The 24,530-nt window shown below is 36.9% G+C and overlaps 1 protein-coding gene across 4 annotated transcripts in view; it reads right to left on the reverse strand.

Moving 5' to 3' along the window:
* Window positions 1-1,617: 1,617 nt before the first annotated feature.
* LOC114879646 (protein RUFY3) overlaps window positions 1,618-24,530 on the reverse strand; it is a 178,669-nt gene continuing 155,756 nt past the window's right edge. For 2 of the 4 annotated variants that reach the window (XM_029194747.2, XM_029194746.2), the window contains exon 12: window positions 1,618-2,274. In XM_029194747.2, coding sequence (XP_029050580.1) covers window positions 2,134-2,274 — 141 coding nt within the window. In that variant the 3' untranslated portion in view covers window positions 1,618-2,133. The remainder of the gene's footprint in view (window positions 2,275-24,530) is intronic. The other 2 variants (XR_003789940.2, XR_003789941.2) reach the window with 2 other exon arrangements.

A 24,530-nucleotide genomic window follows, 5' to 3' on the forward strand; every position in this document is an offset into this window, starting at 1 on the left:
AAGTGGCTCCACCAGGCCCAACGAAAAAACTGTTGTAATACCGACGTCCCGAATCGGAGAGGTCCACCCCCTTAAGGGGAGCGTAGAATAAATCTATCTATTAGTTTCTTTTATTATATTATATTCTTATATTTTTTTATTATATCTTTTTATTCTTCATTCTATTTTCTTCTATCTATTGTATTATATCTTTTATTATTGTCACAGTTCTGTTTTTTGTAAATAACATAACATATAATATTTTCCGCAAATTACAATATTATCACTTATTCCCATATTTCTTTTTCTGTAGGAAATAAACGGAATTTGTGTCCAAAATACTAGTATCTTTATTATTCGCCTTTTCATGTCTACTCACAATCGCTCTAGTTCTCTTTCTGCCTCCCATTATCTCACATCACTCTCCTCTCGTTCACACTCTTTCTAGGGACATATTATTTTGTAGGAATTCAGAGTACAATATCGGGACATATTAAAAAAATATAACCTTAGGCATTCGATTTGTAGGAATATTCTTCCCTTGCTTGTGTTATATTACAAAAAATGTATATATAATATTTGGCTGAAGGAGGGTCGTTAGGTCATTCGTACATTTCCTAGGTCATGTGTGCAGTATCGTATTTTATACATTGTCTGTAATTTGCATAATATAGCTATTGTAGTATGCGAAAGGTGACGTAGAATAGCATGCCGTTAGTTGCATGCAACAACTGAGATGGGGCTGAAATCAGTTTCTGTTCGGCCTAATTTTCGATGAAACCTTGACTGTTTTACCTACGCGGAATTCGGAGTTCGGCCTCGACGCTCGCATCACCTTAAATGCGATTTTAAGAGTTTTAGAGTAAAGCAATATTAAAATGTCTGAGTACGAGTGCGGCAGTTTGGTAAGCCTCTGAATTATTAAAATTGTGAACGTTCTGAGTTCGGTAACGGTTGTCTTCTTCGCCCGCGCGAATTCTCCGTTCGCGCATCTACCCGTGATATCGTCGAACCCCCTCTTCCAATCCCCCCCTAAGATTTCCCTTATTTTGTTCTTCCCTCAATCGCGTAATTTTCCAACCCTGAGATTTCTTTTCCCGCAACTATCCTCCCTGCATGCACCCCCGCGAGATTTGTGTGACGGCTGACCGAGGTCGAGCCGCGAGACCCTCCCTCTGTAAAAGCCCCAAATTTTCCCCTTTTCCCAAATCGCCACGAAATGTGGCTGGCGCTCAACGAAACCCAAGATTGTACGGAATTATAGAGTGCGCCCACGCGAACGGGTCACAATATATACTGATCGAATTGGGTAACCTCCTCCTTTTCGAAGTCGGTTAATAAAACAGGAGATAATGGCTACAATACAAACACGGTTTGGCATCCATTCTCCCAATCCTTAATTTGATTGGCCAATCAAATTCATCCACCAATCAGGATGGGGATAGATCCACCAATCAAGAAACAAAGCTCCACCATGGTTTAAATTTGAACTTTTTGGTAAAAAAAATTTTCTTTAAACAACTTCTATTTCTGTAATTATTACAATTTTTATCTTACATGCTTGAAACCTTGTCACCGATGGTGAACAATAATAAAAGTTTTAGAAGTAAAGGTTTCACAATTAATGAATAGCTCTGCTACTTTGTAACATCTTTACTTTCAAAACTTGAAATACATACATACAGTTAAAAGTTTTATTTATATCCTTTAAAAAAATCTGAACTTTCCATCCATTAATTATCGCCGAACAAATTCTTAAACTATATATATTTCTAAACGCTTCAAGGTGGTATACTCCTTTAAATAGATAAAACATATTTTATACTTTTTACATCGAATCACGAAATTTTATCCATAAAGAGCATTTCTTAGGGATAGAAATCTATCGTTTGTTGCTCCATATGTCACATAACCCTTATTAAAATATAAAATAATAATATCATAATAAAAAGAATTCAGCGTAAAATGAAGCCGCTTTTTCAAATTGGCGGCTTTCGTCGAATTGAAAATAAAACATTTCGAATGAAGTTTACAAGAAAAAACAGTCCTTGAGAATACGGTGTATACATATGTGCAGGTCAGATTCTTTTTACCACTTCTTTCCTTTGTTTCCTGCATTCCTTACTCGGTCATATTTATGGCCGGCATGTCGCACTATGTGAAAGAAGAATATCGGCCGACCAGGAACACATAACATTCGTCACAAACGCGAACAGGTTTCGTTGAAGTAGACAAAGCTGTAGTATTATCACTGCAAGCGTTACAGAAAATCTTGCCACAATTTCGACAGTGATGCTGAAACAGAAATGATTTTTACTGCTTAGTAATCAGATATTAACCCTTTGCGGTCCTATGTCGAGTGTGGCTCGACATCGCATTTTGTTCTGGCACGTCTTATGTCGAGCGTCACTCGACAATGTCACAATCTTACGCTAAATGACTACACATATATGCGAAAACTGCGACAGAAAACCGGGATTGCATGTCGGAGAATGTTTTAAACGCTATCATATCATGGTAAATTATAATAATAGAACAATCAAAAAATAATGTTTAAAATGCGCGGACCGCAAAGGGTTAAACATTAAAACGTCCTATAAATTTAAGTTAATTAACCACTTTGTTAGTACCTCGGTGCTTGAGTACCATTCTGCTCTTTTCTATTTTAAATTTTGTATATTCTCGATAAAAAAATAATTTAAAACAATAAATTGAAGAGTTTCCAGCAAGAGGACTTATACCGTTGAATGTCGACTACTGGAAATTGTTTATCAAAACGTACATAAATAATAACTCAAAGAGTGAAGGAAAATAACTCACTCAAACGATACAAATTGTATAGACCTCTGGCAGATCGAGGACGGAATGTTTAGAATCCAAAAACTGGGTTAATTAGAGACACAAAAAGTTGTCACTATGTACTTTCGTACATGACAAGTCAGTATAATATGCCACATTAGGAAGTATGTCAGTTTTTAATCATTTCCTACTGAATTCAAAGTTCGCTACAATTGCGCACTTATTTTATTCAATTTAGTGCAGTCGTTTACACGACAATAATTACTTGCTTTTATCTCCATTTATTTTCAACAAATCGAAGTCTCGATTTAATTCAATAGTCTAACTAGAATGCGGATTATATGTATATTTGTATTAATAGGTCCATAGTTAGTCAATAAATTATAATTGAGAGGTTATAAAATTCATTTATTATTATAATCTTTTATAATTTACTGACTAATCTATTTGCTGACATTCAGCAAAACTGCGTTCTTTGTGTTAGAGATTTTAGGGAAATAAAATACCGGAAAAATATGTTATTATACCAGGGGTTCGAGTTGACTTAATCCATTTATTACTCGAAGAGGTCATTTATCACCCTTGTTGCTTTCATCGGACTGGCAGAGGAGATCGGGTGTGGTTGTCACAATTATTATAACAAAGAAACTAAACAATAGAACTGTACTAATAACCCATGGCAACGCGTGGACATATTGTTGCCTCCCCCTCGCGATCGCTCAGTTTGCTGTAGATTAGTATCAAGACACAACGGGTCATTGTTAGTTTTGATACACTTGAAGTAAATTATTGCAATATCTTTTTTATTAGGTAAATATATTGGTTTCTTAGAATCGGCTATAACGTTTTTAAACTCCGATAGTTTAGAATTTTATCTAACTTATTTTAATGATCTTTTTGCATTTTTATCCGACTCCAAAAAGGAGGAGGATACTCAATTCGATGTGTATATTTTTTTTTGTTTTTTTTTTTTTTAATTTATGTATGTTCACCGATTACGCCGAGACGGATGGACCAATCGGAAGGACACCTTTTGCATCTGGTAGAGAATGTCTCCCGATTGGACCTGCTAAAAAAATATTTTGACTTTTTTCATTGTTAACGATTTTTTTGCAAAGAACGTAATGCTTGATTTACATTTTTCACCGATTACCGCGAGACGGATGGACCAATCGGATCGAAAATTTGGAATCTTGTGGAGTATATCTCCTGATTGGTACGGCAAAAAATTGTTGTATTTTTTCATTTCTAACGACTTTTTCGCAAAAAACGTAATACTTCATTTATATCATCCGGCATTTATGCTGCTGGGAATGTACCGAGTGCGATGAAACCTTTCACATTTACGATTAGTAGGAGGTATATCCGCGATGATCCCTCTTGCAAAAATTTATGGAATTTGTTAATAATTACTGTTATAGCAAAAAATCTATTCCTTCATGTTATTCTGCAAGGAATGTGTTGTTCGCAAAGAAACTTTTCATATTTAGTAGAATATACAGGGTGTCACGCTACTACCTCGACAACTGAAGAGGGGTGATTGGTAAGGTGATTCTAAACAACTTTTTCCTTTGCTAAAATGTTGGTTAAGGCTTGGTTTTCGAGTTAATAACAAAAAACACCAACCAGTCCGAGCGCGTACAGCGCGCAGTCGTTGTCAGACGTATGTCATGAACGAACGTAGGTCTAGGCACCCCGTTGGCATAGCACAATAAAAAACTGAACTGGTAGAACATTTTTAGTTGTTGTTTTGAATAAATACAGAACCTAATCTCTTGTCGCCTGTCATAATATAAAAAAGGAAATTCTAAGGATTCTAAACAACAAATAATGATCGAAGTGGAATAATTAATAAACGTTTGAATTGGAGGCTACGTTAATGATGGAAAGTTTGATAACAATTTAAATGAAACTTACCCATTCGTTTCTAAATTAACCTGCTACGCTGAAAGCAAATAATTCCCACTAGGTCACTGTGTCGATTATGAACATTTGACGAGGAAACACCTCGCCTATTATTCATAACTAACAAGGAGACCTCACAGCAGTTGGGTCATCGATTTTGATATAACTTTTTCTGGTGAATCTTGATGAAAAATAAGTTGACCCGTGTTCGGTTGTTTTCGTCAATACTCAATATTTAAAGAGATATTTAATATTTTAATTCTCTGATATGCTTAAATTTTACAAGTTCTACTCAAAGTCCCTCCCTCAGACCAAATATGTATAAAACACTAGGCGATGGATTTCAGACAGCATTTTGAAATCTCTCAGCAAAACAGAACCGTTAAACGGCAGCAAGGAAAAGAGAACAGTTTTTATACAATTTAAAGTGCAGTACATCAGAACACACGAACATTACACGCGATATAAAAACATTTAAATTCAATAGTTACTTAGATTCTTTTAGTTATTATACAGGGTGTCCCAGAACTGGGGTAGGAGCCGAAGAGGGATGATTGCTGAGATCATTCTAAACAACTTTTTCCTTTGCCAAAATGTTGTTTAAGGCTTCGTTTTCGAGTTATTAACGAAAAACAGTGGCCAATCAGAGTGCGCCCTTAGCGCGGGCCGAACCACGAGAGTGTTGGGTATGCTCTGCGTTCAAACCGTGGTCGTGATCAAGTGCGTCGGCACCACGTCGGTGTAATAGGATTCGTTGTTCATGAGCAATCAATAATTCGATACTATTATTTCTTTCTTTTTTTAATTCATTATTCGATACAACTTTTGCCCAACGAATCCTATTATACCGACGTAGTGCCGATGCACTTGATCACGACCGCGCGGAGCATACCCAACACTCTCGTGATTCGGCCCGCACTAACGGCGCGCTCTGATTGGCCAGTGCTTTTCGTTAATAACTCGAAAACGAAGCTTTTACCAACATTTTGGCAAAGGAAAAAGTTGTTCAGCACTACCTCACCAATCATCCCTCTTCGGCTCCTACCCCAGTTCTGGGACAACCTGTATATATTATATGTATATAGTACTGTATACATATGTATATGTATATATTTTAATAGTGTGTAGTGTATATATTTTAATTGTGTGTAGTGTATATCTTTTAATTGTGTGTAGTGTATATATTTTAATAGTGTTTTACATAGTACAATGTCGCGAAATTGTATAAATCATCCAGACTGTTTTTGTTATATTTGCGGCGAACTTATATTCAAATCCGAACACAGGAATATAACACCTGCCATAACATTTGCATATGAGAATTATTTTCAATGCAAACTCGGGGACCAAGATAAAGATTGGGCTCCGCATGTTTCCTGCCGCCGTTGTGCTTTCGTTCTTCTAGCTTGGTTGAGAGGGGATAGAAAACAAATGCCTTTTGCAGTGCCAATGATATGGAGAGAATCAACAAATCACTCAACAGACTGTTATTTTTGTTTAACCAAAACATTTGGCTTTACTAAAAAGGGAAAGAACAGAATTACGTATCCCAATGTCAGTACTGCTATTCGCCCGGTTCCGCATTCCGAACAACTCCCAGTGCCAAAACCTCCTGCAATTATACTATCAGTATTTGAAGATACCACGAAAGAAAAAAATGAAGACATTGCAGATGATTTAGAAATTCCATCAACTTCAAAGGAGCCACATTTAATAACGCAGTCGGACCTTAATGACCTTGTAAGAGATTTGCAGTTAACGAAGGAGCAGAGTGAACTTTTAGGATCGCGGTTACAAGGATGGAATCTGCTGCACAGTGCGACGAAAGTGTTACGTATCCGTCTTGGAAATTTCCTTATATGGTGTTACAAACCCTTCTCAAGAAATTTCCTTATATGGAATCGGATGTGTGCACCCGACACCAACCGTCTTCTAGAAAATTCGAGACCAACGCAAAGCAAGGGCGCGGTCCTACGGGTCACGTAGAGTCAGTCCCCACCACCCTTTTTACTCTAGTTTTTGAGTATAAAAAGGGTGGCGACAAGGGCACCTCGGGTCTAGTTGAAGTCTAGAATCAGTTCGATACACGTCAGTACGTTCTTTTTCGGATAATCTCTGCAACGAGGAAACTCTGCGAGATCGGGTATTCAAGTCCCTTTCAAGCACTCACAGTAACTATACAGTACGTTGTCTGCTGTTAAGCATTATTATAATCGTTGTAATCCGCCCCCGTTTGCTCGTGTTCGTGAAAACCGAGAAGGATTAGATTCTTGCTTCGCGGAATCGAAACCAAACTTTATTTATTCAACTCATTTAAAACTTGCAACCTAGAGTTCAATTCATTGAATACCGCGACAATTACACACAACAATTGTAAGGTCCGGAATAGAGAATAAACTCATACTAGTTTAATTTACATACTATTGTTCAATTATATTTACTGTCCAGAAACCCACTAAGGTGTACCTTTACCGCTCGAGGTACATCAATCAAGTTACGAGACTTAATACTAACGCTTCCTGCGGCTCCCTACGTTAGCCATACGTAGGTTCGTCCGCATATCACTCTCCTGAGGCTCCCTACGTTAGCCATACGTAGGTTCGTCCTCCACTCTACACCTTTCCTGTGGCTCCCTACGTTAGCCATACGTAGGTTCGTCCACCATAGCCAACCTCCTGGAGCTCCCTACGTTAGCCATACGTAGGTTCGTCTCCCCGTCTACTTCCTTAGGCTCCCAGTGTTAATAACAACACTGGTCAAGCCATTAACAATTACCATTTACCTAAATTAAGCCCCGGCTATGCAGCCGCCCCCTCCGGCTCGTAACAAAAGTAACGCATTTTAGAACGCGGCAACAGGCACTGCAACAATATTTTTATATTTCTGAGGACCTCTGTGTTTGTAATGACATAAATGAACTGTCAAGAGCAATAGGCTTTGAACATATAGCAAAAGAATGGCGGCTATTTATAGATTCATCCAAAACAAGCCTAAAAGTCGTATTGTTACATATTAGAAACTTATATCCATCCATCCCTGTAGCATATTCCACAAAAATGAAAGAAGGTTACGAGTCCCTGAAGATTGTATTGAGCAAAATTCAGTACAACCAATATAATTGGAAAATTTGTGCCGATTTGAAAGTAATTGCTATATTACTGGGTCTTCAATCCGGATATACCAAATATTGTTGTTTTCTTTGCGAATGGGATAGCAAGGCAAGAAGTGAACACTACATAAAGAAAGATTGGCCATCAAGAAAGGAGCTGATCCCCGGTTCAAAGAATGTAACACACCCAAATCTAATTGAACCCAAAGACGTGATTTTACCACCGTTACACATAAAATTGGGTATTATGAAGAATTTTGTTAAAGCGATGGATAAAACAGAACCGGGATTCGAATATTTGAAGACTAAATTTCCAGCCTTATCCGATGCTAAAATAAAAGAAGGAGTATTTATTGGTCCCCAAATCAAACAATTAATAAAAGACAGTAATTACATCGAAAAATTAAATAAATTAGAAAAAGCAGTGTGGATTTCTTTTATAAGAGTAGTTGAAAATTTCCTTGGAAACAATAAATCACAGAACTATATATCCATTGTGAACGAACTCCTTCAAAACTGTGAAAAGCTTGGATGCAATATGTCGTTAAAAATACATTTTTTGCATTCGCATTTAGACTTTTTTCCTGCAAACCTCGGGGACGTGAGTGATGAGCATGGTGAACGATTTCATCAAGATATTACAAGAATAGAAAAGCGTTATGAAGGAAAAAACTTGTGTGCAATGCTTGCAGACTATTGTTGGACACTGATGAACGAAAATAAGGATACAACATATAAACGTGCAGCAAAGCGGAAACATTTTTAAACTTCTATACAATAGGTAAGTTTAGTCATGATAATTAATATGCAATAAGATAACAAATTCAAATATTATACAGACTCATAGTAAGCAAAAATCTATTAAAGTGGTACAAATGTCCGTTGCGTGTAGTAGTTACGGCACTGGCGCGGCGAGGTAGGCATACAATGGCCGCCTGGCGGCAACGCGTCGTATTCACGTTGTCGATGGATATTTTCTTTATTTGTTCCAACACCAAACCATACCGATACTTTCTGTGAATGGTTTCTTCATCAGAAATGTTCATAGAATGCAATCCTGTATAGTAAATTCCTGCTAGATAAAAGATTTTTTATAAAAATACAAAAATAGCGCGTACAAACTACCGGCGGCACCTCTTTTTCAAACTTTGACAAGCACTTACAAATATTAAAAATCATCAAAAAATATAATTGTTCATACAGACGTATAGAGGAAAGTCTCCTCTATCTTTTGACATAAACCTGAACTTCCTCGCATTTTTAGTTTTCATGTAATACTGCATTTTTTTCCACAACTACACGTTTTCACAAAAATGCCTGTTTCTCAAAAACTGTACGTATAGGAGCAAAATGGTTTGCAGATTCGTAATCAGTGAACAAAAGCCTATAAGAATCACGTAATGGATATTGCAGATCAAAAATCGTGCTGTACCGTGTTATCATTTTGTAATTATATTAAATTTCGTATAACCGCGTAGAATATCAGATACCGTTGAACGAAAATGGGCGAGGAATTAGAAAGAGAAAGGAACACCGAAGAAAGGAGAGAAGATTTTCGTCTAGCGCGAACCTCTCGACCAATCACCGCGCAAACGACGCTGCCGAAACGTCCCCACACAGGACGTCGATCGTGCGACAAGCCCTTCAGGCGACGATCGCGATCAAAATCTGTCACTCTTGGTCGATCAATCGTAAGTACGTTGTCGGGAGCCCGTGTATCAGAGAGACAGACTAATCTTAGAATATCGTGTAATTTCTGCTCGGCAAGTCCTCCGCGTAGCGAGGCAGAGTGTCGTGAAGGTGAAACTGCCTATTTCGGGATAAAGACTCAGTGACGCGCACGTTAAATTTTCACTCTACCTAATATTTTATCATTTTCTTTCGTTTTAACCCGTTGCTCGCGTGAATTTTCCGTATTAGCTTCATTTCGCGTATAATCAATTTCTTTTAAAATCGTGAATCGTTTATCATTGTGGAACCTGTCTCTCGTCATCGTCTTGTACTCGTTAAATTCAATTCGCCGCGACAAGTGCGTGATCGACGAAATATTACATCCTTCCTTTGGTGTTCCAGATCATCAAGCGTATTCCAAGCAATTAAACAAGCGATTATCTTGTTTTGTATAAACATCGATCTGATAAGTCGATCCATTTATTTTCCGAAACACGACGGCTAACTTTTGGCAAAACGGGCGATCTGATAAGCCTGCGGGTTCCGAGAGTGTCTCAGTTCAGATCGTTCCAATATTTCAGGAATCGAAAATTTATATTTTATTGAATATCTTCCGCAGTACGATTACTTCACCTAATAATTCAAATTATTCGAAGGGGCGTCTTGTTCAGCCTACGGGTTCCGAGAGCGTCTCAGTTCAAGGCGCTTCCCTCGCGGTACAACTCCGCATTCTTTTCAACCGAATTATAAATGAATACCAAGGGCAAAATAACCGAACTTGCGCATACGTTAGATCGAAATATTAAATCGTGTCTCATTGTGATTCAAAGTGCGTTTTATTACCGCGGATAATTATTTTGTTCATTATCGATAAGTATCTTTACCTTTGTCAAAATTTATGGAAGTTTATACACGTAGAACTGGTGATTTCTAAATTCTGTTAAATTCCAAATTCGACTCAGTTTCTAAATTGAACTTTTCTATTAATGATTTTTCTGTACAGTATAACACATTCTTTGCAATTATACCAGTTTCTGCATCTAAATTGTTTTACATTCATTTCAAACAACCAGCTTCACATAGTCATAAAAACCACGAATACCAACCGCATACAGTTTCAAGGAGGGACCCATACAGGACCCAGAGCACTGACGAACCCACCGGAAAAGTATCTTTTCATTTATTGAACAAGTAACACCACTCTTTCCGTCTTTGAATCGTCTTGAGTGTAGAGAACGCTTAACCGCGTTATACGCACTTAAGACTGGTGGCAGCGAAAACCTAACCATCGCGTAAAAATCGGGAAAAGAAATTAACCGTAGTTTTTACAAGCCTCTAATTGTAACTCTACTCCAATTAATTTTCTTTTTCCTTTTTACGTTGCGCCGTCGCACGCGCAACGTAACATTAGTTTAGGTTATATATTTAAATCCGGCCGCTTCACGACGGCCGGCAACGTTTTCTTGGAATGATAGTGTTGTTTAACCCTCGCAGTAGGGATGTTCGATTCTGATTCGATTCTTTAGAAAATCGATTCTTTTGGTTAAAAAATCGATCTTTTGAATCGATTCTTTGGTATTCGATTTTCCCCAGAATCGATTCTTTCATGTAAGAATCGAAGATCGATTTTTTGCCCTCTAGGGAATTAATTCTTACTAAATCACGAAAATAAAAGTGGCAATTCAGCGAATTCGAAATTATGGGGAGCGATGTGAAAACCCTGGAATTAAGTTGGCAACCGATTGAAGCGACCTGTAAAAAATACGACGCTTGTTAAACGACGCTTAGAAGAGACACACCACGAATAAAGAGTACAAAGTATTACCGTTGATCCGAGTGAAATTATTTTAGTTCTGTAGCGACGCAATCAGGAAGAAGTTTTCTCCTGCGTAAAGAGAAAGCGATGTTCGAGCAAAAACAGATGGCCCTTTAGCACAAAGGGCAATAAAGTCGTTGTGCGCTCGGACTCGGCGACAGCTGTAGATTTTGACTTTCGACGCGTTGCTACGCGGGAAAACTATAGTGTTTTAAGGAGTCTAAAGGAAAATTTTCCTGTTCCCTCTCCAGAAATATTCCGGGTTGGCCTAGGCTATATAAAGTCTAGCTAACCCGGCGGAGGGGCTTGTTCTCTTATTTACGTCCCGCAACATAGTTCGGTGCAAGGACAAACCTTGGACCGTTAATCTTCGCAAAAATTTGAATAGATTTAATTAGACATAGGTAATTGTATTTTACACGTAATTATACGAACTATTTATTCCTTTAACGTGAGTGTTAAATTTACCTACACACTAGGATCCCCAAAGTTCCTAATTTGTTATTAAATATACCAAATTAATACAGAAGTTGGTACGTATTGAATTATAATTAATTATTGCATAAATATTTCTGTTGGATGTGATGTTTAATATTGTGATATTTCATGATTTTGTTTTTATACATTTCTAATTTCCATATACTTTTGTGCTGCCGTTTCCAATGTTTTGCTTTCTTCTGCAGCATGCTTCCTGCATTAAGGGGGTAGACACGGGTAATGCAGCGAGATAACATTACCGGCTAAAATGGGCGTATTAAGGGGTTCACGGGAATCGGTTATTTGTCCTTATATGAGAAGATTTGGGGCTGGGTGAGGGCTCATTCGAAAGAGGAATGGGCCCTTATTCAACTCGAAATCTTCTCATATAAGGACGGATAACCGATTCCCGTGATTGCATTCCCGCATTCCGCCATTATCTGAATAATACAAAGCAAGTCACGTGACAAATTTAGTTCAGCTAGTAGTTATTGTTGGAATATCCGATTATAAAGTTTTTTCTATAATTTAAAGATGTGAAAGTTGGCAATTTTTTTATTTCTATGTTTTCCTCATTTCCCGTTTCTGAAAGTTTGTCGTATGACTCTCTTTAGTTCTATAAGCAATGAAATAAATGATATTCAGTTTAATCCGTCTGATTAATTACAAACTGTCACCATCTGCCCTAATTCTCTATCAGTTATATGGTGGCGTCTAAGTAGAAAGGCTACCGATTTGGAATCGTAGCCAAAATCAAGCGTTAGCTTACAAGGGAACATCGGGGACTGATACACTCCGATTTTGATGAAACTTTGCATAAATATTTATTAGACCCATTTATGAAGATAACTGTAATTCGTTAGTGCTCGTTTTTCACTTTGAGGGAGATATCAACCCTTTTATCCGAACCGCCCTTTCTATATACGTGCTTATAAATCGTAAACAACAAAAGATATAAAAAAATAGCTGAAATAAAAGTTATACCGTTTCTTGAGGTCTATAAATCTGCGAGTAAGTTTTTTTTTTTTAAATCATCCTTTTTGCAAAATTGAATTCCCCCTCCCCCTCCGTTTTGAAGAAGTTTACTTTTTTTCAATCAATAAAAGCGCCAATTTATTATGAATTCATCGATGTATTATAGTGTATAGTTGCTTTAATTATTCCGATGGAATTTTTGATTTAAGTTTTTTGATCTATCTGTATTGACCATGCATGCCTTAAAATGAAATATAAAAATTGGTTAAAAGGAACGATAGAAATACCCGTTTCAAGACCTACATCCGGGCGACCAAGAAAATCTTTCTCTGCCTCGTATGAACGAAGTAAAAGAATAAAAACTGAAGAACTCAGTCAAAGCTAAGAGCTTCCGGAATGGTGGATGCATCTTTAATATTAAAAGAAATAACAAAATCTCCTGACCGCGCGGCAAAGTACAGAAATATTGATTTATGTAAACCCAGAAACAAAAGAAAGCAGTTATCAAGCTTAAAAGCTTTATCATTATTTGTTGATGCACAGTTAACAAGAGAGGAGTAGGAAATCATTAGAACGAGCGATAAAAAATTATATCCCTGCTACTCTGTGATTCAGAAAGCAGAAACTGAATGTTATCCTATTCGAGAAGTATACAGCATCACTGAAACTAGTGCGGAAATTAATTTGCAAAATTTGTTAGATCATACAGTTACCCGATTATTAATGTATTTGGAAGAAGTTATAAATAGTTTATCTGAAATTGAATGTAATAAATTAGAATTAATAAGTAAATGGGGATGTGACGGATCGCACAAAACACAATTTAAACAAAAATTCGAAAATAGCTTTAGTATAGATTCCAATATATTTCAAAGTTCTCTGGTACAACTTCAATTAAGATCTGCAAGCAAAAAAATCATCTGGCAAAATCCTAATCCATCCTCTCCTAGATATTGTCGGCCAATTAAGATATGATTTATAAAGGAATCACTGGACATCACAAATGAAGAACTTACTTATCTGCAAGAAAAGATCAATGAACTTAAAAGAAACTGAAATTCCAACAAATAAATCCATATCAGTTAAGCACACCATGCTTTTCACAATGATCGATGGAAAAATATGTAATGCGGTTACAAACACAATTTCTACGATGAAATGTTATATATGTGGAGTTACTTCTAAAGAATTTAATAATTTAACAAAAAAAAAGGAAATTAATCCCCAAATATTGCAATTTGGTTTATTCATACTGCATGCTAGAATAAGAATGTTTGAAAATTTATTACATTTAGCATATAAACTGCCCATTAAAAAATGGCAAACACGATCAAAAGAAGAAAAGAATATAGTAGAAGAAAGAAAAAAGACAATACAAAAACAGTTCCGAACAAAAATGGGAATTATTGTTGACGTGCCGAAACCTGGTTTTGGAAATAGCAATTATGGAAATACTGCCCGAAGTATTTCCAGCAATAACGGGAATTGATGAAGAACTGATATATAGGTTTAAGATTATATTAGAAATGATATTCAGTGGGCACAAAATAGACGTACAAAAATTTGCAGCATATGCTATCCATACTGCAGAAAAGTACGTTGCATTATATTCGTGGTACCCAATGAGTCCCACAGTGCATAAAGTATTAATCCATGGACCAGTAGTGATCGAACATGCTATTCTGCCAATAGGGCAACTTTCTGAAGAAGCCGCCGAAGTCAGAAATAAACATTTCCGTTTGTATAGATTAAACTTTGCAAGAAAATGTTCCAGAGAGGCATGTATTACAGTGGTAATTAACCGACTATTACTGAGTTCTGATCCTCTCTTCTCAAACATGAGAGTAATTAAAAGAAAAAAAACAATGTCATTTTTAAAAGAAACATTAGATTTACTTTTGCCTCTTGAACCTACATCTTGACCGATGAAAACGGTGAAGAAGAGACATCATTTCAGGAAGACATTTCGGATACATTTTTCTTTCAATGAAATTAAAAATAATAATTCAAAAATGTTTTCAAAATATATATTTTCTTATTAAAAGTTTCTTATTTTGTGTATTTGTATTAAAATAATGATTTATATTATTTCAATATAACTTATATGCAAAAATAATTTTTTTCAGCTTTTCGGTGCAAGTACTCCGCTGTAGCTGCAATTTCTCAAGCGTCTCCGATAATTTGCTAAAAAAATGTTTCGAACGAAAGTTAATCAGTATTCACGCGTCTAAAAATGTGGACATAAAAAATTTCAAAAAACTGTTTTTTTAAACAAAAATTAAGGTCACCTTCATTTTTTAAACATTAAAATGAATTTTCCACTTCATAATGTTGTAGCTGACGTTAAGATGAATTCAACGACCTATTATACTATGACCTTCGGCGTATAAATAACGCTAAAATAGTTTTTCCGCTTTTTTGAACCAAATACCCCACTATGCGGCGGATCGAAACGATTTTAGTTATGTTAATTATATTATGATCGCCAGCGAGTTACTATTCTATATTTTTGTATTTTTTGGAAGAAATGAAAGGTCTTGTATTAAAGAACTTGAATTCTGGTCTCGGAAGCCGAACCCCTCCGTTTATTAGTTCTAATAGTACCACAGTATTTTTTTATGCAGAATGTTCCAAACAGTTGATAGGAATAAAAAAAATATGCAATTCTATTTAAATAAAAAGTGCATCAGCATTTTTTTAGTGCACCGTTGCATTCACGAAGAAAATGAAGACAGAAAAATAGACATTATCATACCATTGAACTTTTACATGGACAACTTTTTCCTATCTCGTACCAAATTCAAGATATAACCTGTTCCAATTGCGTGACGCACCCTGTATACTTTTATCAATTAAAAAACATTTATTTAAAAAGAAGTTACTAACTTTTTCTAAGAAAAATTCTCAGGTTGCATATTCCTTCGGTTCTTCATACTAGGCATATATTTTTCAGCAGGGAGGCGTGCTACGGTGCACTATATAAAATCCACACGTTTGATCAGTCAGAATTTACCGGAGCGTGACAATTCTATCATTTGGGTTGAAAGAAGGATAACGATCACTGTACATCTCACTCTAAACACGCGTCAATGTTTCGCTTTCGTTCTTTAGGCGTACAGTCGTGATTCCTCTGGCGAGATGAACGTTTGAATGTGTTTGTAAAAATGTTTGAGGCGCTGTTACCTTCTTCCCAGACGGTGTTGCGCGTACGCTTCCGAAATGCATATGGCACGTCAGCTGAGAATTAGTTCTTTCAAGTTCGTAACAGAACATGCAAGTGACTCCACCAAGCCCAACGATAAAACTGCTGTAATACCGACCTGCCAAATCGAAGAGGTCACGTGCCGTGGTTTGGTTTTACCAAAAGGTGGGCGGCAAATTCAGATGGGTCATATGTCATTGGAAAGCCCTTGATGAGAGGAACACAATGGTGTGGGTGGGAGGGCTTAAATATGAGACCCTGACCCGCTAGAGGGCTCATATTTAAGACTTCCCACCCACACCATTGTGTATCTCTCGTCAAGGGCTTCCCAATGATATGTGACCCATATGGTTTTGCTGCCCACCTTTGGTAAAACTCAACCCGTGCCGTGTTTACCCTGATAAGGGGGTAGACACGGCACGTGTCCTCTCCGATTCGGGACGTCGGTATTACAGCAGTTTTTTCGTTGGGCCTGGTGGAGCCACTTGCGTGGTCTGTTACGATTTTGAAAGGATTAATTCTCAGCTAACATGCGCGAAACACGATCTAGGAAGGCAACAGCGCCTCAAGTATTTTTACAAACACATACAAACGCTCATCTCGCCAGAGGCATCGCGACAATACGGCTGAAGAACAAAAGCGAAACATTGGCGCGTGTTTAGAGTGAGATGTGCGGTGATCATGCGATCCTTCTTTGAACCTAAATGATAGAATTGTCCCGCTCCGGTAAATTCTGACTGAACTCGTGGATTTTATATAGCGCACCGTAGCACGCCTCGCTGTTGAAAAATATATGTCTACTCTGAAGAACCGAAGGAACGTGCAATTAGAGAATTTTTTTAGAAAAATTTATTAGCTTCTTTAAATAAATGTTTTTTAATTCATAAAAGCATATAGGGTGCGTCACGCAATTGAGACGGGTTATATCTTGAATTTGGTAAGAGATAGGAAAAAGCTATTCATGTAAATGTTCAATGGTATGATAATGTTCATTTTTCTATGACTTTATTTTCTTCGTGAATGCAACGATGCACTCAAAAAATGCAAATCCACTTTTTATTTAAATAGAACTGCATTTTTTTCTTCACTCGTATCAACTCCTTGGAACATCTTGGAACTCTTTGGTACAAGATCTGACTCCATAACTCCTGACTCCCACGCTTCCTACAAGTGAAACCACCAATGTGTCCCGCATGACCCTCTGTATTGTTTACAACAGAAGGCGCCCCCCTTTTGAGAAACGGCTGGAATTTTACTTTATAAAAAAAGGTATTGTGACACTTAAAAAAAAATTGGTGGCACTTATGAACCACATATATGGACACCTTATGTAATAAGCTATGTCCCATATTCTAAACTGCAGCCCAATTTTCAAAGTAACATATTTATTGGTATTAGTTAGTGTAGTTATTAGGGGGGGTCTGGGGGGCACAGCCCCCTAGTCAGCAAGACGAATTTAATATGTTACTGTTCAATCGAATATTTTCTATTTCGTCGAGTTTTCACCGCGCACAGTGAACGCGTACATGCCATCTTCGATGCTATTCAGTAATTGTATACAGTAAAACTTGGATATATGCAACAAACATTGGGACCCAGGCGTTGCATATATCCAGTCGAGGTGTCGAATCTCGGGTTAGACGCGACGAGCAGCCAAGCGTGAACGTAGAAAAGGACAGACAGTGGTGGAAAGAGAGAGGTCCGATGATCAAAGGAAAGAGCCGAAACGTATCGGTGTGACTAATACTAATTCAACTATAAAACTTTTTTATTTTTGACTTTTTTTTACTGAAACTTTTACTAACGCATTGGTGAAATTTTTCTTATTAAAATGATACCAAACACGATATAGTTTGAATTATAATTACTTGCTAAAATTGATGTTAAAAGTTGGCGAAAAGCAAAGGAGGATTGGAAATGAAAACCGGTTGCGGCGTCGACTCAGGTTTCAAACGTTGCATATCACCAAGCGAGGTGTCGATTCTGGGCATTTAAACGTTGCAAATATCCAAGCGAGGTGTCGATTCTGGGCATTTAATGTTGCATATATCCAAGCGAGGTGTCGATTCTGCGTCCGTACAAATCGTTTGTACCGTGCCGCGTTACCTATTCTACGTTCGTATACAACATGCGACGTGTTGCTTGTTGCATGTTGCGTGTTTCATGTATCTTTGGTGTACGGCCTGCCTTATACATATGTAGCCAAATCATATCGTGTTTGGTACCATTTTAATCAGAAAAATCTCACAAATGCATTAGTAAAAGTTTCATTAAGAAAAAGTTAAAAATAAAAAAGTTTTATCGTTCAATTAGTATTAGTCACGGTCGGATCATAATACACGGTTTCCTCGCCGAGCGGCTCGGTTCGGCTTAGGGGGATCCCCCCAAGTGGAGGGGATAGCGATGTTGCATATATCCAGACAAACTTTTGTTGCATATATCCAGGTTTTACTGTAATGAAGAATTGTCAAAATAGTTTGTATGTCTATTGTATTTTGAAAGAACAGAATATTTCTTTTAGAAACCTTGAAAAAAAGTTCGAAAGATCGACGAATAAAAATCTTTAAAAAAATATTTATTAGCATTGTTTTTGTTGATGCGCTGCCATAATAATATTAAATATGATGTTTTTAACTGTAAGAAACCACACAAAAATAATTCAGCTCGATTCTGACAGGAGTGACACTTCCGAACATTTACCAATAACAATAAGAGAAGGTTAGGGTAGGTTAGTGGAACTGATGAACATCAACAACATAACACACCTAGTGTTGCGTTAGACAACGGAATAATCCTGTTCAGACGTGTCGTCCAACATTCACCAGAGCTTATCTGTATTTGTCGACATCTGCCGGCGAAGGTCCGAATGTACAATAATATTAAGAAATATTCGATCTTTCACCGAGGTATTTGGTATGTGCCGACATTCGCCGGAAAATGTTGACATTCACAAAGGGTCTGGCCGTATAAGCATAGTGAATCGGCCCCAGCAACAATTTCGGTTGATATTTATACCACATAATGCTTTTTGCCTAAACAACAATTGTGTGCAATTTCAACCCCCTACCCCCTCTGATAAGGGAGATATGAGGGTACACCCCCAAAAGTTTACTATTTTTTTTCTCGGAAACTATTTAAGATATTTGAACACATTAAAGTGCAAATAGTAGGTATTCATTAACTGTATTTCATACTTTTTTTCAAAATTTTTATCCGATGATTAAAGGTTGAAAATTAATAAATAAATTTTTGAAAGTGATTTTTATAAACAATCCCTTGAGTGACACCCGCCGAAAAAATGAAGAATAATCCTTTACTATTTAACTATTATCTGTAAAAGTTTCAAGAGTGTCGGATTGGTACATGTTAAAATCTATGCACAAAACCAGCTGATATTTCCTATTTACTTAGTTACAGGATTCAATAACCACCCAATTAGTGCAATTATGTATATATTTATTTTTAGTCTGTTACAAGGTTTAGCCATACAGCACGTGGCACACTCCATAAAACACATACACGTAAGAAGCATACAGCCAACTTCACACATCATCATACTTACACATACACACACACATACATACTGTTATGCGTTGACTAATCTCAACACACCCCCCTCAACGCATACATTACATTAACGATTTATTTTTCCATCTCCTGTAGCCCCATTCCTGTACAACACAATATATGTTTTGGTTTGCTTAGCGGTTTCGTTAGTACATCCGCTACCATTCTTTCTGTTGGGAGATATTCCAACTCAAACCTTTTGTCCTTTATTGCACCTCTTACAAAATGATATCTTAGATCTATATGCTTAGATCTTGCATGAAATACAGCATCCCTTGTGAGCAGATTCGCACTTTGATTATCATTAAATACTTTGATGTTTATGTCTAACCCAAGTTCTTCGAGAAAGTTTTTAATGTGTATTGCTTCCTTGGCAGCTTCAGCAATTGCCATGTATTCAGCTTCCGCTGAAGACAACGCTACTGTTTTTTGTTTCTGCGATTTCCATGAGATCGCAGCATTACACATTACAAATGCATAACCAGTATATGATTTCCTGTCTATTGCATTGGATCCCCAATCTGCATCAGCATACCCAATTATTTCAAAATTCCCTCTTTGATACTTTAAACCCAAGTTAATTGTTTGTTTGAGATATCTTAAAATTCTCTTTGCAGCGATCCAATGTGCTTTGTTGTATGCCGATGCAAATTGTGCCAAAAATACAACCCTATTCATTATATCTGGCCTCGACACTACGGCCAGGTACATTAATGCACCAATTAGTTCTTTATAAGGTGCTTCGCAGTTTCCTATATCTGAATGAAAAGTTTCATTTATGTTTGCAGGTGTATCTAGTCCATTTGCGTTTTCCATCTCAAATCTATTTAATACATCTCTAATATATTTTCTTTGAATTAATGTAATTTCATTTCCTTTTCGCAAAATTTCTATCCCTAAGCAATAATTTGCTTCTCCCATGTCTTTGATTTCAAACGTTTCTTTAAGTCCTTCTTTAATTTCCGCAATTTTATTAACATTATTTCCCGCAATTAACATGTCATCAACGTATACTAAAATTAATATAAATGTTTCCTTATTCTTAATGAAATATATACACGGATCAGAATTACTCTGCTTTAAACCTAGTTCCTTTAATTTAGAGTCTAATAATATGTTCCACTGTCGACTCGCTTGTTTTAGTCCGTATAACCCCTTTTTCAGTTTACAACAATTTCTATTTTTGTTCTGTATGTTCCTTAACATCAATAATGCTTTGTTTTTAATATCCCCCTTTTCTGTTTCTATTATGTAACATAAAGAATCTTCCAACAGCTCCGGTATTTCCATGTAAACCTCCTCATCTAGCTTTCCATTTAAGAAAGCAGATGTTACATCCATTTGATGTATTATTAAGTTATATTGTACTGCTAAAGCTATTAACATTCTGAAAGATTCTAGTCTAGCAACTGGTGCGAATGTTTGATCATAGTCATATCCCTTTTTCTGATTGAAACCTCTCGCTACTAACCTAGCTTTTCTCTTATATATTTCACCGCGACTATTAAATTTGTTCGCTAACACTATTTTGCAGTCAATAATGTTTTTATTACATGGCTTTTCAACTACATCCCACGTGTCATTTTTCAACAGACTTTTGAACTCGTTCACAATTGCTTCATACCATTCTTCTTTGTTTTCACCTTTAACTGCTTCGTGCAAGTCTATCTGTGCGTAGTTTGCCGTTGCATCCTCAAATACCTCATTATCACCGTTGTCTGTTGCATCGTCTCTATCTGCTCGCTGATTTTCTTCATATTCATTACATGATGTAGTTCTGTACGATTTTTTCGGCCTCCCTGGCCTTCCCGTGCGGATTATTTTTGGTCTTCCGCGTACTCTTCTTTCGAGACATTTGTTTTCATCATTATTGTCAGTTTGTTGGCTTTCATTTATCGGAATTAATATTTCTGATGAATCAGCATCTGTGTCTTCTTCTTCTTCAGCGATCATTTCATTTTGGTTTATAACTGTGCATTCTTCTGCTTCACTCATGAATCTCACATCTCTTGATACTATGATCTTCCTCATTTTCGGAACATATACTCTGTACCCTTTTGTCTGTTCAGAGTATCCTACCATAACACCTTGTATCGACCTTTCTTCCAATTTTCCTTTGGTTACAGTTTTATCTAGAATGAAAGTCTTTGTTCCAAAAACCCGTAAGTGATTTATGTTTACCTTTCGATCAGACCAGAGCTCATATGGTATTTTACCATCTAATGAGTTCGTAGGGCACCTATTTCTTATGTAATTTGCCGTCATTACTGCCTCTGCCCAGAAACCAGCTGCCAATTCCGATTTGATCAACATACATCTTGCCATGTCTAACAGTGTTCTGTTCTTCCTTTCGGCAACCCCATTTTGCTGTGGAGTGTATGGAGTAGACGTCCTTCTTTGTATTCCACAGTCTTTTAAAAATTTGTCGAATTTATCATTACAGTATTCTTTTCCATTATCCGTTTGTAGATACTTAATCTTTTTCTCACATAGATTTTCTGCAATCTTCTTATATTCTTTAAACTTTTCGAATACATCACTTTTGTTCTTTAGAAAATACCTACACTTTACAATATCTGGAGTAATCGTCAATAAAGGTACAATAGTATCTTGCACCCCCCAAAGATTGTTGCCTGAACGGTCCACATATGTCACTGTGCACTATTTCTAATTTGTTCTTGGCCCTTTCATGTGACGACTTAAACGGTAATACTGTTTGTTTACCTAAAGCACATACTCGACATTCTAAAATTTTACTGCCATCACCTGTATTAATATTCACATCTCTCAATATCTTTATTAGGTCTTTTACATTTAAGTGTCCCAACCGTTCATGCCATAATTTTAACCTTATGTCATCTCCACCAATCTTTTGAGCCGTTTGTACTTCCGGTTGTTTTATAAAATACAGGTTACCAATCCTATTTGCCACCAGCCTTACATTACCTTCATAATCTCTCACCGTGGCCGCATGCTTATTAAATACTACCTCATAGTTTTTGTCGACTATTCGTGCCACTGACACCAAATTGGTCCTCAAGGTTGGCACCAAAAGTGTATTTTCAAAGTTTATGAACTTTTCAGTGTTTTCATCCATGACCTTTACTCTAACTCTTCCTTTGCCTTCAACAGTGGTGGAGTTTTTATCAGCTAGATGCAGATTTTCATTTACTGGTTCCATTTCATGAAACATATCTTCATTTTTGCACAAATGAGCAGTGCATCCACTATCTAAGCACCATCTTTCTTTTAGCTCCCCAGCCATGGTTTTATTTGCAACTGCTGCATAGAATGTTTCCTCCACCATCTTTGCACTTCGTTCATTGCTTCTGACGGTTTTATTTCCTCTTGGCGGAATCCTCGCATAACATTTTGCAGCAATGTGCCCCTTTCTATTACATCTAAAACATGTTATGTTGTAATTCAGACTTCCTTTCGACATATCTTTACAGTCAATTTTGTTGGTTTCTTCACCAGTTTTCCTTCTCTGAAAGTTCTGCCCCCCAGTTTGACTCTTTTTTGATGTTACCCACATTGCGTTTGAAATCCCACTTGGGCTACAACTTTGTTTTCGGGCATCACTCTCTTCTAGGATTTTTATTTTCAGAGCTTCAACACCAGGTAAGTTGTCACGGGATTCAATTGCGCATCTGAAATTTTCATAACTTCCTGGCAGACTATACAGTAACATAATTGACAACAAGTCAGGGTTAATTTCCACATTCATTGCCTCCAACTTGTCCACTGCATCAAAAAACTTGTTAATATGTTCCCTCACATCTTCCCCTTCCTGCATCTTTTGCAGTGTTAACTGTTTTAACAACGTGGCCTTTCTCGCAGGCCCCTTTGATGCATATATCGATTCCAGCTTTAACCATGTTTCACGTGCTGTCTCGCATCCCTTCAACTGTTTTAGTTCACTTGGTGCAATACTGAGTATTAAATCAGATCTGGCTTTTCTATCCTCGGTTATCCATTTATTATGGGCTACGACGGAAGTTGCATCACCTTCTATAATTTCTGGCTTAACTGCTTCACCAGATACATGTTGCCAATGATCATTTTTTACCAGTAATGCCTCGGCTTGCATTCGCCACGTGTCATAATTGTTTTTATTTAAAGCCTCAATTTTCGCCAAATTTAAACTCATCTTGATATGCGACGCACGTGGTCAACCTAACCTCTTCACTAGAATTCTTTTCTTTTACCAATCTGGGCCCATAACCTGTTAAAATCTATGCACAAAACCAGCTGATATTTCCTATTTACTTAGTTACAGGATTCAATAACCACCCAATTAGTGCAATTATGTATATATTTATTTTTAGTCTGTTACAAGGTTTAGCCATACAGCACGTGGCACACTCCATAAAACACATACACGTAAGAAGCATACAGCCAACTTCACACATCATCATACTTACACATACACACACACATACATACTGTTATGCGTTGACTAATCTCAACAGTACATCATAGTTAAAAAAAAATAAAACCAATGCAACGCCCCTTCATAAGGCAAAGCCAGGCTGAACGTTAGAGGCGCACAACCTAATCGACCTATAGGGGAATACGTTGCGCCGCGCCGACCCGCCACGTTTCTCATACCAGAAACAGCTCTCAGAAAAGTATGAACTCTTCTTTCCCTAAACTGTGTGTTAGTTAACAGTCATTTATTTAAATAATATATTAACAATTTAAATTTTTTAATTAAGTTTTCTGATCTTAACTTTTAACGTCCGTGTTTTCACAGTGTTCCTCGTTTTAAGTATGTGGGAGCCCTGTGAGATCGTTGATCATCAGATCTGATCACATCGTCAGCATTTTTTAAAGTCAACTTACACGATCTATCAATATATCAACATAGCTTCACAGTTCAGTTTTGACATACCTCTGAGGTATTAGTTCTCACAAACACATAAACACTTGTCCAACAACCATCAGAAATATTTACTTTTAACGACTTAGCTTAGTCTCAGTTTTTAATTATTCTCCTTACAAAGGTAAAGGGTTGTAAGGAAGTGCGC

This window comes from Osmia bicornis, chromosome 7 (assembly GCF_907164935.1).
Source record: "Osmia bicornis bicornis chromosome 7, iOsmBic2.1, whole genome shotgun sequence".
Classification (NCBI taxonomy): Eukaryota; Metazoa; Arthropoda; class Insecta; order Hymenoptera; family Megachilidae; genus Osmia; species Osmia bicornis.